Raw genomic sequence first — 16646 nt, forward strand, 5'->3', positions numbered from 1 at the left:
GTTGCTATTGTTTAGTTGCCAAGTCATGTCCAACTCTTATAGAGTTACTCTGTAAGTTACTCTTATAGCCTGTAACCTGCCAGGCTCCTCTGTCTATTGGATTTCCCAGGCAAGAATACTGAAGTGGGTGCCATTTCCTTCTCCAAGGGATCTTCCCGACCCAGGGATAGAACCCATGTCTCTTGCATTGCGGGTGCATTCCTTACAACTGAGCCACCAGGGGAGCCCTATTCAGGTCCTATGCCCATATTTTAATTGAATTGGTGAGGTTTTCTATTGAGTTGTATAAGTTCTTTATATATTTTGGATATTAACCCCTTTACAGATATCTTCTTCCACATTGCTTTTGTGTTTTGACCATGGTTTCCTTTACTATGTAAATTCCTTTTAGTTCAGTTGGGTCCCATTTGTTTCTCTGCTTCTGTTGCCTTTGCCTAAGGAGATCAAAAAATATACAAATTATTAAGGTGAAGGTCAAAGGACATACTGACTATGTTTTCTTTTTTAAAAAATCTTTTTATTTTATTATATTGGCATATAATTTATGATTAACAATCTTGTAATAATTTCAGGTGGACAGTAAAGGGACGCAGCCATTCATATACATATATTAATTCTTCCCCTAACTCTCCTCCCATTCAGGCTTTCAATAGCGTTAAGCAGATTTCTCTGTGCTATACAGTAGAATCTTGTTGGCCATCCATTTAAAATATAACAGTGTGTACATGTCCACCCCAAACATCTTAACTATCCCTTTCCCCAATTCTCCCAAGCCTAGCAACCATAAGTTCATTCTCTGAGTCCATAAGGCTCTTGTTTCTATATTAGTTTTCTGTCTGAATGATATGTTCATTGATGAAAGTGAGTTGTTAAAGTCCCTCACTCTTATTGTGTTACTATTTCTCCCTTTAAGGTTTCTAGTATTTGCTTTACATGTTGAGGAGCTCCTATATTGGGTGCATATATACTTTCAATTATTGTATCTTCTTTTTGGATTGACCCCTTGATCATTATGTAGTGTCCTTCTTTGTCTCTTAAGTCTTTGTCTTAAAGTCTATCATGCGATGTGCATATTGTTACACCAGATTTCTTTTATTTTCCATTTGTATGGAATACCTTTGTTCCATCCTGTCACTCTGTGTGTGTGTGTGTCCTTAGTTCTGATGCGGGTCTCTTGTAGACAGCTTACATATATGTCTTATCTTTGTATCCACTCAGCCAGTCTATGTGTTTTGGTTGGTGCATGTAATCCATTTACATTTAAGGTAATTAACAATAGATATGTTCCTACTTTGTTATTCAGTCACCATGTCATGTCTAACTCTCTGGGACCCCACGAATTGCAGCATTCCAGGTTTCCCTGCACTTTACTATCTCCCTGAGTTTGCTCAAACTCATATCCATTGCCTGGAAAATCCCATGGACAGAGGAGACTGGTGGGCAACATTCCAGGGAGTTGCAAAGAGTCAAGCAACTGAGTACACACACACACACACACACACACACACACAGCCACAGAAGTAGCAGTAACCTGTCTACAAGGGAAGGATTCAATCCAATGAGAAAAAACACAATCCATTACCAAGACATGTTTATGTCCATAAGATAGAGAAAGCTGAATAAAATCTATTTACTGATCAACAAGTGGTACATTAGGCAGTTTAAAGTTTCCAGGAGAAATGCAGACGGATTTTCCTGAATTGTGTTTCAGACGCATGGGGCAAAGTAGGCACTCTTTGCATTAATGTTTCCATCAGTTCATAAAGTGGACCAATGATTCAATGCATGTCTGGTAGTCAGTAATGGAAATTTCAGAGCCTCTGGCAGTACTGAATTCAGTATTCAAACTGAAGTTTTCTCTTTTTATTGGGTCATCAGTTATTAGATTTTCAATATTGTTTTTCTTTTTTCTGAGGCAAAAATAACATTATTATTCCTTGTCATCCTTTTTTCTCCATTCCCCATACTTTATTAGCTTCCATCCCTACCTAAAGTAAAATATTCACTATATTTGAGATGCATAGTGTCTTCCTTAGCATCTCTGTGGATAAGCCCAGGCAATATATTATGGCCTTTACTTGGGAAGGAAGGCAATACACCTGGACAGTATATGCCCCACAGTTTTAACAAAAGTACCCCCTACTCCCAAGCCATAAAAGCTGATTTAGATGCTATACCATTCCCTGGAGGCTCTACTTAATTACAATATATAGACAATTTTCTTCTCTGCTCCCTAACGCAGGCCTCTTCATAAGAAGACAGCATCTATCTGTTAAAACTTTTAGCCTTAGAGGGACACAGTCTCCAAAGAAAAGTTGAGTTTGCTCAAACTCAGGTTTTATATTTGGGGCACCTAATCTCAGAACAAGGGCTACATTAGATCCAGTACTCCAAACTAAGTGCCACTTGTGAGGTTTTCTTAGACTACCTAGGTAATGTTGAAATGAGAATTCCAAACTTCTCTCTTATGCCCAAACTTTGTATATTTGACTAAAGATAACAAACCTTATCCTATTATTTAGGAAGATCAGGGTGACATAGCCTTGAAAGCCTAAAAGAAAACTGTAAATCTCCCTGCCCTTAGACATCCCAATTATCAACTTTTCTCCCCCCGCCGCCCCAACCACCTTTTTTTTTAATTTAAAAGGAAGGAAGTGTCCTTGGGATACTGACCCTAAAACACTAGGGAAACCGTTGACTCATAGGATATCAATAGCCAACAGCTAGACCTTGTAACATGAGGATAACTCTTTTGCCTCAGTGCCACTACTGCCACTATCCTCTTAGTCAAGGTCACCAAGACATAGTCTTGGAATCCTTTTTACCATCTTTGTACCTCATAAAAGAAGTCCTTCTGAATTCTCATCACACTCAACATTCTCTGGCCAGTCATCGCATCTCCTATAAAATTGTCTTAATAACCACTTCCCGTATAACTTCTCATATAGCTTTTTCTCACTGTAATAATCTTAAGTCTTAAAACACTACCTCTTTATTCATATAAAGTTTGTCAAAGTAGAACACAGCATACTAATAACAGAGTGTATAGACTTTCCTGTTGAAGCTTTTATCATTTTCCTTAATTTTATTTGATTTTTAAATTTACATAGACTATAAATATTGAATATACAACTTGATAAATAATTCCATTTGCAGAAATGTTTCCTCCAATCTGTGCCCCATACAACCTATGTTGTTTTCTTAATGGTAATAGATAAATGTATTCTGTTCAAAAACTCCATACTAATAGAATGCTACAGTATGCTTCTTTTTTTGTATGCCATAATATGCCCAGGACAATTTTTTTGTGATTAAAATAAACTACTCTTGTCATAGTATTTCAGTTTTTATTACTAATTATGAATATCACTAAAATTATATACAAAATTATACATATATTTATAATTAATACAATATATACTTATATATTTATGTATTATATTTATTGATGATCAATTATGCGGTGCATTTTTTTGTTGTTCATCTTGGCTATCATGAATAAAGCTGCTTTTTTCAGGATCAGGTCTTTGCAGCAAATATATTTCCACTTATATTGGAAAGATACATACATACATAGGAATATAATTGCTCATTCTCGTAATTTCATATTAACATTTTTAAAGATTTACCAAATTGCTTCCCAAAGTGGCTATGCAATTTTACATGCAAACTAGCAGAGTCTAAGAATTCTATTTCCTCCATAATTTGTTACTACTTGGTAATGTCAGTCATTTTTATTTTAGCCATTCTACTTCTAACTTTCTTTTGTTTCCATTTGCATTTGTCTAACTGATATTTAGAGCATTTTCTAAGCCTTTTATGTTACTGTGTGTGTCTTTCTCTATGATGAATCTTAAATTTTTTCCAGTTTATTTGGAATGGTTTAGGATCAGGAAGCAACAGTTAGAACTAGACATGGAACAACAGACTGGTTCCAAATAGGAAAATGAGTACGTCAAGGCTGTATATTGTCACCCTGCTTATTTAACTTCAGTGCAGAGTACATCATGAGAAATGCTGGGCTGGAAGAAGCACAAGCTGGAATGAAGATTGCAGGGAGAAATATCAAGAACCTCAGATATGCAGATGACACCACCCTTATGGCAGAAAATGAAGAGGAACTAAAAACTCTTTTGATGAAAGTGAAAGAGGAGAGTGATAAAGTTGGCTTAAAGCTCAACATTCAGAAAACGAAGATCATGGCATCTGGTCCCATCGCTTCATGGGAAATAGATGGGGAAACAGCGGAAACAGTGTGAAACTTTATTTTTGGGGGCTCCAAAATCACTGCAGATGGTGACTGTAGCCATGAAATTAAAAGACACTTACTCCTTGGAAGAAAAGTTATGACCAACCTAGATAGCATATTGAAAAGCAGAGACATTACTTTGCCAACAAAGGTCCGTCTAGTCAAGGCTATGGTTTTTCCAGTGGTCATATATGGATGTGAGAGTTGGACTGTGAAGAAAGCTGAACACCAAAGAATTGATCCTTTTGAACTGTGGTGTTGGAGAAGACTCTTGAGAGTCCCTTGGACTGCAAGGAGATCCACCCAGTCCATTCTGAAGGAAATCAGCCCTGGGATTTCTTTGGAAGGAATGATGCTGAAGCTGAAACTCCAGTACTTTGGCCACCTCATGTGAAGAGTTGACTCATTGGAAAAGACTCTGATGCTGGGAGGGATTGGGGGCAGGAGGAGAAGGGGACGACAGAGGATGAGATGGCTGGATGGCATCACTGACTCGATGGACGTGAGTCTGCATGAACTCCGAGAGTTGGTGATGAACAGGGAGGCCTGGCATGCTGCTATTCATGGGGTTGCAAAGAGTTGGACACGACTGAGCGACTGAACTGAACTGATCTGAGCCTTCTTATCGCTGAATTTTACCTATGTATGTTTTTATTCTGAACTAACTGCAGATTCTTGGGAAATTTCAAAAGTAACCTAGAAAGAATACTGAGGACCCCTGTATACTTCAGCTGTTTTCCCCAAATGGTAACCTCAAATGACTTATATATCTTACCTGTAGTAAAATATCCAAGCCAGGAAATTGACACTGGTAAATTCACAGACATTACTCCTCATATTGGAGAAGGAAATTGCAACCCACTCCAGTATTCTTACCTGGAGAATCCCATGGACTGAGGACCCTGGTGGACTGCAGTCCACGGGGTCACAAAGAGTCAGACACGACTGAGTGACTTTACTTACTTACTTACTCCTCATATATCATCAGTTTCCCATGGATTCATTTGTGGTGTGTGTGTACGTGTATGTGGGTTTGAACTGCTGTCTTGTCAATATTGCATTGCAAAGTGATAAATATAGAATGTCTGGGTTTATTTCAGTGTTCTTTCCTTTTTCTCAATCAGGTTTTAGTTTTCAGTGTTCAAGTGTTGCATGTATTTTCAGTATATTGCTGAATGTTTTGCTTTTGAAAATAATGTGAACAGAATGGTTCTCTAAATTTTATTTTCTCATTGTTCACTGCCAGTATCTAATAAAAACAACAATGCAAATAATATATTGACCTTTTATATTGTGTGAACCACATAAATTCTCTCTTTCTCCCTTTTTGTGTGTGAGCTTCTTAGTATTTCCATGTCCAGGATCATGTAATCCGCAAATGAAGTCTGAATTATCCTTTTCTAATTAGGATACCTTTATTTTGTTTTTCTTGCTTGACTGTATACATATCTACCAAAATATTGAACTGTAAGTGGAGAAAGAAAAGATTTACTTATTACCAATTTTATGAGACAAATTTAGCCATTACAAGGAAGTTTATTGTTAGCTGTAGTTTTTTTGTTAATACCCTTTATCTGATTTGGAAATTCCCTCTATATTTCTACTTTTCTGAGAATTTTTAATCTTACATGGTGGTTGTATTTTTAGTGCTTTTCATACATCTATTTTCATGAATCTGTTTTTGATGCATTTTCCCTATTGATATAATTTATTACATTAATTTGTTTTCAGATGTTAAAAATCATGAGCCATGTTCTTATTATTCACTCTAACAATGTCTGGCTTTTAACTGATTGTTTATAGACCGTTTCCATTAAAAGTGATTACTGATGTACTATCTTCAAATAACAGAGTAGTAGTTCACATTCAAATGCTGTAATTATACACTCCTTCATGTGTAGTGAAGGTGTACTATAATGGTTTCCCAATTTCTCCATCCAGTCCCTTGTGAGGCTTCTTGTTGCTTACTTTGCTTATACATATACAGTAAATATCCAATACATTCTTTGCATTATTTTTTAATATAAATTTATTTATTTTAATTGGGTGTTAATTACAATATCGTATTGGTTTTGCCATACATCAACATGTATCTGCCACAGGTATACACGTGTTCCCCATCCTGAACCCTCCTTCCTCCTCCCTCCTCCCTCCTCGTACCATCCCTCTGAGTCATCTCAGTGCACCAGCCCCAAGCATCCAGTATCATGCATTGAACTTGGACTGGCGACTCACTTCATATACGAGATTATACATGTTTAAATGCCATTCTCCCAAATCATCCCACCCTCTCCCTCTCCCACAGAGTCCAAAAGACTGTTCTATACATTGTTTGTATTATTGCTTTGAGAAGATAGTTATCTTTTAGCTCAGTTAAGAGTAAGAAAAATAGACACATTTTTCTTTCAATTTTTTCATTTTGTGATGCTGTCCCTTTTTTTTATAGATCAAAGTTTCTGACACAAATTTCTTTTCTGTGTAAAGGACTTTTTAAAAAAATATTTCTTGCAAGTAAGATATGCTTGCAAAGAATTCTATCACTTTTTGCCTGAAAAAATCTCTATTATTTGAAAGATAATTTTACTGGACAGAATTCCTTGTTAGATTTTTCTTTTCTTACAGCAGTCAAAATTTCCTTCCAAATCTTAACTGCATGATTTTTAAATGAAAAGTCTGCTGTAATTCTTATCTTTGTTCCTCTAAGTAAGGTGTGCCCCAACCTAGTTGCCTTCGAGAGTTTCTCATTGATTTTGATTTACTTTAGTTTGAATGTGATATATTTATAGATGGTTTTTATTTTGATATTTATCCCTCTTGGCATTTTCTAAGTTTCTTGTATTTGTGTTTTCATGTCTGTCAATAGTTTTGTGAAGATCTTGTTCATTATTTTTTGCAAGTTTTTTCCTATTCTGTTTCTTCTCCTTCTGCTGCTCTTACTACAAGTATGTTACACTTTCTTTAATTGTCTTACAGTTCTTGGGGTTTTCTATTTTTTTCTCCATTATTTTGTTTTATTGTGGTTCAGTTCAGGAAGTTTCTATCAATCTGTCACTGAGTTCTCTTAAGTTTTTCTTCTGTTGCTTAGATTGAGTGTTGTTGATGAAAGCTTGGAAGCCATTTTTAAATTTTTGTTGGGTTTTTTATGCTTTTATTTTCTCTTTTTTCTTACAGTTTGTTCTTACAGGTTTCATATCTCTGTTGATATTGTTTCTCTGGCCTTTCATGTTGCTGTCTTTTGCTTTTTAAACCTTTAAAATATTGACCAAAGTGATCTTAAATTTCATATCTAATAATTCCAAGATCTGTTTTGTATTTGATGTGTTTCTGATGCTTATTTTATCTCTTTAGACTGTTTTTGTTTTCTTGCCTTTTAATGTAACTAGTACTTTTTTGTGTTGAAAGTTGGTCATGTTATATAGGGTAGTAGGCACCGAAGCAAATAAGCTTTTAATGTGAGAATATATGTTAATATTTTTAGGGGATAGGTTGTGTCTAATGTTTGTTGTAGCTATAGGCACCAGAATCTTCAGATTCCATTAGTGAAGTAATTTATTTCTCTCTTCTTAAATTTGGAACTTCCTTTCATCCCAGCCCTCAAAGGGAATATGTGTCTTGGAGCTCTCTCAATTGTAATTTACTTCTATTTCTGCTGGAGACTTGTTACTATGGTTTTACAGTTGCCGGCGGCACGGGGGGGGGGGGGGGGGGGGCGGTTGGGGGTGCGGGTGGACCTTCTCTAGTTTTTACACAAGCCTTTCTTTTAATGAGTTTGTGTCTTAGTAAAAGTGTCTTAACAAAAGTGCTTTTAATCCTCCTCCAGGTGTAGGGTGCCCCATCCCATGCCCCCATTCTCTAGTCCCCATTCTGCAGCTACCATCCCCAACCTATATTCTTAAGCCTTTTCTGTTATTGATCATGACTATATTTATTATTCTTTTAGGTGAGTCAAGACAAGTGGAGTTGGCAAGAGTGGGATGAAAGTCTTTCTACCTAGAGATTAAGCCTTTGTTAGACAGCTGGGTCTGGGAATTTCATAATGATTACTCTTCACCTCCCCCTGCAAGTGTATATGGAGAGCTTTCACGTATACTCCCCAAAAGAAACATATAGAGTTTCTGGAGAAAAGGCAAATGAAAATATAACTGTATTACTCAAGAGCTTCATGTTTTCATGGTAGTCCACACTCAGTTTCCAGCAATTTGTCAAAATTTGTATTTAAATATTATTAGTGTCATACGTAGTTCAGTGGCTTATGCTCCAGTTAAGCAAATTACAAGTGCTATACTTGTTGTTTTTGTAGGCACTTAGCTTTCCAGATACATGCAAGTGGTTTTTTCTGCAACTGCAATTCTCTGATGGGTCCCAAAAAAGTCATTGATTTCCGTTTACTCGGTATTTTCTTGTAATGACTGGAAAAACAAAGCCTTCTTAAGTAAACAGTGCAAAGAAATAGAGGAAAACAATAGAATGGGAATGATTAGAGATCTCTTCAAGAAAATTAGAGATACCAAGGGAACATTTCATGCACAGATGGACACAATAAGGGACAGAAATTGTGTGGACCTAACAGAAGCAGAAGATATTAAGAAGAGGTGGCAAGAATACACAGAAGAACTATACAAAAAGGTCTTAATGACCCAATTACCACAATGGTGAAGTTACTCATCTAGAGCCGGACATCCGTGAGTGTGAAGTCAGATGGGCCTTAGGGAGCATTACTACGAACAAAGATAGTGGAGGTAATGGAATTCCAGCTGAGCTATTTCAAATCCTAAAAGATGATGCTGTGAAAGTGCTCTACTCAGTATGCCAGCAAATTTGGAAAACTCAACAGTGGCCACAGGACTGGAAAAGGTCAGTTTTCATTCCAATTCCAAAGAAAGGCAATGCCAAAGAATGTTCAAACTGCCACACAATTGCTTTCATTTCACATGCTAACAAGGTAATGTTCAAAATCCTTTAAGCTGGGCTTCAACAGTACAGTGCTCTATACTTTGAATCCCGTACCTCTTGCAGGTAGCCTTAGAAACTGGCCTCAAAATAGTTGTTAACCTTCTGAACTCAAACTAATTTAACACCACCCATAACACTTTGCCAATGAGGGTCCACAGACTGAAAGCTATGGTTTTTCCAGTAGTCATGTATGGATGTCAGAGTTGGACCATAAAGAATGCTGAGTGCTAAAAAATTGATGCTTTTGAAAAGTAGTGTTGGAAAAGATTCTTGAGACTCCCTTGAACAGCAAGGAAATCAAACCAATTAATCCTGAAGGAAATCAACCCTGAATATTCATTGGAAGGACTGATGCTGAAGCTCCAATACTTTGGTCACCTGATGTGAAGAGCCGACTCATTTGAAAAGACCCTGATACGAGATAGTCACGATGGTGTGATCACTCAGCTAGAGCCAGACATCCTGGAATGTGAAGTCAAATGGGCCTTAGAAAGCATCACTGTGAACAAAGCTGGTGGAGGTGATGGAATTCCAGTTGAGCTATTTCAAATCTTGAAAGATGATGCTGTGAAAATGTTGTGCTCATAATGACAGCAAATTTGGAAAACTCAGCAGTGTCCACAGGACTGGAAAAGGTCAGTTTTCATTCCAATCCCAAAGAAAGGCAATGCCAAAGAATGCTCAAACTACTGCATGATTGCATTCATCTCACATGCTAGTAAAGTAATGCTCAAAATTCTCCAAGCCATGCTTCAGCAGTATGTGAACCATGAACTTCCAGATGTTCAAGCTGGTTTCAGAAAAGGCAGAGGAACAAGAGATCAAATTGCCAGCATCTGATGGATCATCAAAAATGCAAGAGAGTTCCAGAAAAACATCTACTTCTGCTTTATTGACTATACCAAAGCCTTTGACTGTGTGGATCACAATCAACTGTGGAAAATTCTGAAAGAGATGGGAATATCAGACCAACTGACCTGCCTCTTGAGAAACCTATATGCAGGTCAGGAAGCAACAGTTAGAACTGGACATGGAACAACAGACTGGTTCCAGATAGGAAAAGGAGTACATCAAGGCTGTATATTTCACCCTGCTTATTTAACTTATATGCAGAGTACATCATGAGAAACACTGGGCTGGAAGAAGCACAAGCTGGAATCAAGATTGCCGGGAGAAATATCAATAACAACCTCAGATATGCAGATAACACAACCTTTATGGAAAAAGTGAAGAAGAACTAAAGGGCCTCTTGATGAAAATGAAAGAGGAGAATGATAAAGTTGGCTTAAAGCTCAACATTCAGAAAACTAAGATCATGGCATCCAGGCCCATCACTTCATGGGAAATAGATGGAGAAACAGTGGAAACTGTGACAGGCTTTATTTTGGGGGGCTCCAAAATCACTGCAGATGGTGATTGAAGCCATGAAATTAAAAAGACGCTTACTCCTTAGAAGGAAAGCTATGACCAACCTAGATAGCATGTTCAAAAGCAGAGACATTACTTTGCCAACAAAGGTCTGTCTAGTCAAGGCTATGTTTTTTCCAGTGGCCATGTATGGATGTGAGAGTTGGACTGTGAAGAAAGCTGAGCGCTGAAGAATTGATGCTTTTTAAACTGTGGTGTTGGAAAAGACTCTCGAGAGTCCCTTGGATTGCAAGGAGATCCAACCAGTCCATCCTAAAGGAGATCAGTCCTGGGTATTCATTGGAAGGACTGATGTTGAAGCTGAAACTCCAATATTTTGGCCACCTTATGTGAAGAACTGACTCATTTGAGAAGACCCCGATGTTGGGAAAGTTTGAAGGCAGGAGGAGAAGGGGACGACAGAGGATGAGATGTTTCGATATGACTAAATGGACATGAGTTTGGTTAAACTCCGGGAGTTGGTGATGGACAGGGAGGCCTGGTGTTGCTGCAGTCCTTGGGGTTACAAAGAGTCGGGTACAACGGAGTGACTGAACTGAACTAAACTGATGCCAGGAAAGATTGAAGGCAAGAGGAGAAAGGGACAACAGCGGATGAGATGGTTGGATGGCATCACCACTTCAATGGGCATGAGTTTAAGCAAACTCCAGGATATAGTGAAGAACAGGGAAGCCTGGTGTGCTGCAATCCATGGGGATGGAAAGAATCACACATGACTGAGTGACTGTAAACCAACAACAGCAACAACTTTACGTAGAAGCTCATAAATAATTTGTAACAGACTTAATAATACTTAAAATACTTAACTAATACGTAATCAATCTACTTTAACGGAATAACTTATGTACTTTGTGATAAATTTATAAAAGTGCAAAAGTCACTAGAATCCAAAGTCATTTTAAAGTGATCCCAGTTCCCAGCAACCAGTGATATACTTTCTCTTCCCATAGGTTTACCTTTTCTGGAGTTCTTATATTAGAAAAATTACATCCTATGTGGTCTTTTTACTTGGTTTATGTTACTTGTTTTTTGAGTTTCATCCATTTTGTAGTCTATAACGCTGTTTGTAGCTTCTTATTACTGGATAATATTATATCCTAAAATTATGTGCCAGCTAATGGGCATTTAGAATGTTTCTAATAGTTTTGGGTCATTAAAAACAATGCTGCTATGGATGTCTCTATTATACAGAGAATGGATAAACAACAAGGTCCTACTGTATGGCACAAAGAACTATATTTAATATTTCAATATCTATAGTAAGCCATAATGGAAAAGAATATTAAAACTATATATATATGTATATATAACTGAATCACTTTGCTCTAAGTAGTAATTAACAGAACACTACAAATCAAGTATACTTCAAATAAAAAAATTAAGAACAATGGTGCTTTGAACATTCTTAAGCAGTATTTTGTTTGTTTTCTTTGTAAAGCCATGTATTTTTTTCCCTTGAGATATAACAAGTGACAATTTCAATCCGTTCTAATGAGGTGGATAAAACTGGAGCCTATTATACAGAGTGAAGTAAGCCATAAAGAAAAACACCAATACAGTATACTAACGCATATATATGGAATTTAGAAAGATGGTAGTTATAACCCTGTATGCGAGACAGCAAAAGAGACAAAGATGTATAGAACAGTCTTTGGGATGATTTGGGAGAATGGCATTGAAACATGTATAATATCATATATGAAATGAATCGCCAATCCAGGTTTGATGCATGATACTGGATGCTCGGGGCTGGTGCACTGAGACGACCCAGAGGGATGGTACAGGAAGGGAGGAGGGAGGGGGGTTCAAGATGGGGAACACGTGTACACCTGTGGTGAATTCATGTTGATGTATGGCAAAACCAATACAATATTGTAAAGTAATTAACCTCCAATTAAAATAAATAAATTTACATTAAAAAAAACAAGTGATGAAGGTGCAAGTCTTTATGTAAATACATATTTTTAAATTTCCCATGGATGCACACTTAGAAGTGGAGTTGCTGAGTCATGTGGCAAGTTCAGGGCTTACCTGGTGGCCCAGATGATAAAGAATCGGCCTGCAATGCAGAACACCCAGGTTCATCCCTGGGTTGGAAAGATCCCCTGGAGAAGGGAATGGCAACTCCTGCGAGTATTCTTGCCTGAAGAATTCTATAAGCAGAGGAGCCTGGCGGTCTATGGTCCATGGGGTCACAAAAGAGTCAGACATGACTGAGTAACTTTCACTTACATGGCAATTTAAACATTTTAAGCAATTGCCCACATAATCTCTAAAGTTACTATACCATTTTACATTTCTAACAAAAGTGTATCAGAGTTATAGCTTCTCTACATCTGCAGCATTTGGTATTGTCACGACTTTTTGTTGCCTGGTTTATGTATCGTTCTAAAGAGGTATCTTACTCTCTAATTTGCATTTCCCTACTGATTTATGAAATTGCCACTCTTTCATGTGATTATTAATGCTTTTTTTTTTTCATCTTCGGGTTGCCTTCCCTGTGGCTCAGCAGTAAAGAATCTGCATACCAATGGAGAAGATGCAGGAGATGCTGGTTTGATCCCTGGGTCAGGAAAATTCCCTGGAGAAGGAAATGGCAACCCACTCCAGTATCCTTATGTGGAAAAATTCCATTGACAGAGGAGCCTGACAGGCACAGAGTCAGACACAACTGTGCACACACACATACACACATACACACACACACATTTGATTTTCTGGTTATTTTTGTCTGTGGTTTAGACACTATCATCATGATGTATCTTAGTGATTCAACATTAATATTTATTCCATAAACTGCTTCTTAAGTGTATGCCTTAGTGTCTTGTCAGTTTGGGACCCATGATGTGGAGAATATGTGTTATGTTTGAAAAATAGAAAAGGAAATGTAAGTAGATTAGTAATTTTTAAAATTTTACTAATTTTTAGATAGAATAAGCTCAGAATCATGTTTAAGAACAACAGCCAAAAACTAATAATAATAAAGAATTGTTAAAAAGTGATGACTGAATAGGAAGTGGGGCTTCCCTGGTAGCTCGGCTGATAAAGAATCCCAGGAGACCCAGATAGGATTCCTGGGTTAGGGAGATCCCCTGAAGAAGGGATAGGCTACCTGCTCCAGGATTCATGGGCTTCCCTCGTGGCTCAGACAGTAAATAATCCACCTGCAATGCGGGAGACCTGAGCTTGATTCCTGGACTGGGAAGATCCCTGGAGGAGGGCATGGGTAATCCACTCCAGTATTCTTGCCTGGAGAATTCCCATGGACAAAGAAGCCTGGTGGGTCACAGTCCAAGGGGTTGCACAGAGCTGGACACAACCAAATGACTAAGCACAGCACAGCACAAAGTAAGAAGAAGCTCATAATTACTAAGATGTTGTTATTGTTAATAACACAGGAAAGACCCTCATAATTTTCAGTTTCACAGTTAATTGCATAATCTCTTAGCAAGCCTTAATACTTTATTTCAGAGAAGTCAATGGCAATCCACTCCAGTATTCTTGCCTGGAGAATCCCAGGGAAGGGGGAGCCTGGTGGGCTGTGGGGTCGCACTGAGTCAGACACGACTGAAGCGACTTAATAGCAGCAGCAGCAGCAGTAGTAATGCTTTATTTGGGCTTTCCATGTAGCTCAGTTGGTAAAGAATCTACCTGCAATGCTGGAGAACTGGGTTCGATTCCTGGGTCGGGAAGATCCCTTGGAAAAATGAAATGGCAACCCACTCCAGTATTCTTGCCTGGAGAATCCCATGGACAGAGGACCCTGGCGGGCTACAGTCCATAGGGTTGCAAGAGTCGGACCCAACTTAGCACAATCTTTCTTTCTCTTCATGCTTTATTTAAATCTTTTTCCTTTAGAATTGATATTCTAATATTCCTCTGTATTGACAACTAATGATTTTTATTTGTTGCTAAATTATAGGAATGTGAAATGTGGGAAATTACTATGTACATATGATAAAACACAGATCGTTTATGTTGAAAATGCCTCTGTTTTGTATTCCAACATAAATGGAAAGCACTGCATTGGACTCGATTATGCTTACGGTACTGAAGACTCAGAAACGATGTGGGTAAAAGATGGAACTGTTTGTGGTGAAAGTAAGGTGTGTGGTCTTTTATTACCAGGTAATATACTAATTTCAAATTTTAAATGCATACATGGTATTTTTCTCAAGTTAAATGTGTATTTAATTTCAAAAAATAGGACAATAGAAACTTTTGAATATGAGAGAAATTTTAAAAGAAAAAACATAACCTGCTATTTACTATTCTTTCACATATGTTAACTGAATTGAGAATCATGCTGTTCATTGACAGTTTTATTATTTCATGTATTTTTAATGTCATGAATTATATTTTTACATAATTACTTAAAAATAATGATTAAAGTAAAAAAAAATAAAGAAACATACGCTCATTTTAGTGATGAAAATGATAAAGGATTCACACAGTAAAGGAAAGATCAATCAAAGGGACGAAAATCTGAAATACAATTACTCTCCATTTTCTATAATGAACTTTCCATTAATTCTTTTAAATTGAAATAATTGATTTACAATATTGTGTTAGTTCCCAGTGTACATCATAGTGATTCAGTATTTTGCAGATTATATTCCGCTATAGGTTATTACAAAATAATAAGTCCCTGTGCTATGCAGTATATCTTTGTCACCCATCTACATTATAAATAACACCTTATATACTATACCATTTGTCAGTATTTGTATACTATACAATTTGTACTATACTATACAATTTATACTCCTAATTTATCCCTTCCCACTTGGATGTCTCCTTTGGAGAGTTCTGTTTCAATTTTTCATATACATTCATTTGTATCCTTTTTAAGTTTCCGCATATAAGTGATATCATATAGTATTTTACTTCCTCCATCTGACTCATTTCACTAAGCTCATCCACATGACTGAGAATGACAGTATTTCCTTATTTTTATGCCTGAGTAATATTCCACATTCATATTTCTAAATATTACATATTATTTATAAATATTCAATTATTTATAAATATATTTATATAGATTTTATATTTTTAAAATCGCATTTATAATCCAGTAGTCTGTTGATAGGCACTTAAATTGCTTCTGAGTCTTGGATATTATGAATAGTGCTGCTGTGAACGTTGAGGAATATTTTTTTTTTCAGATTTTTTTTTATTTTTTTTAATTTTACAATATTGTATTTTTTGGAATTAATGTCTTTCTCTTTTCCAGTTGTATACCCAGGAGTAAGATAGCTGGGTTGTATGGTAGTTCTAGTTTTACTTTTTTAAGGAAATTCCATAGTGTTTCCCATAGTAGCCATACCAATTTATATTGCCAGCAAAAGTATACAGGGTTTCTTTTTCTCCACATCTTCCCCCAACATTTGTTATTTGTAGAGATTTTGATGAAACTCATTCAAACATCTTTTCATAGGCTTGTGGGCCAACTTTATATTTTATGTGGAAACGTGTATTTGGCCTTCTGGTTTTGTTTTTATTTTTGTTTTGATATTGCGTTGAAAAAGCTATTTATATATTTTGGATGGGCTTCCCTGGTGGTTCAGTGGTAAAAACTCTGCCAATGCAGGAGACGTGGGTTTGATTCCTGGGCTATGAAGATCCCTTGGAGAGGAGATGGCAACCCACTCCAGTATTCTTGGCTGAAAAATCCCATGGACAGAGGAGCATGGCAAGCTACAGTCCATGGGATCACAAAAGAACCAGACATGACCTAGCTACTAAACAGCAACAGTGTTTTGGATATTAACATCCTGTTGGTCACATCATTAGCAAGTATTTTCTCTCATTCCATAGGTGTCTTTTGCTTTGTTGATAATTTCCTTTGCTGTGCAAAAGCTTTTAAGTTTAATTAGGTCTCATTTATTTTTTTTATTTTTTTTCTTTTGTCTTAGGAGATTTATCCAAGAAAACATTGCTACAATTTATGTCAGAGTATCCTGCCTATGTTCTCTTCTAATAGTTTTATGGTTACTGGCCTTACATTTCGGCCTTT

At 36.9% G+C, this 16646-nt stretch overlaps 1 protein-coding gene across 1 annotated transcript in view; it reads left to right on the forward strand.

The window, feature by feature from the left end:
• Positions 1–16646, forward strand: part of LOC138078075 (disintegrin and metalloproteinase domain-containing protein 2) — a 112601-nt gene that overhangs the window by 86052 nt on the left and 9903 nt on the right. Inside the window, exon 16 of the mRNA XM_068970571.1 lies at positions 14553–14736. Within this exon, the coding sequence (XP_068826672.1) occupies positions 14553–14736 (184 nt within the window). The remainder of the gene's footprint in view (positions 1–14552; positions 14737–16646) is intronic.

The sequence above is a fragment of the Capricornis sumatraensis genome, chromosome 4 (assembly GCF_032405125.1).
Source record: "Capricornis sumatraensis isolate serow.1 chromosome 4, serow.2, whole genome shotgun sequence".
Lineage (NCBI taxonomy): Eukaryota > Metazoa > Chordata > Mammalia > Artiodactyla > Bovidae > Capricornis > Capricornis sumatraensis.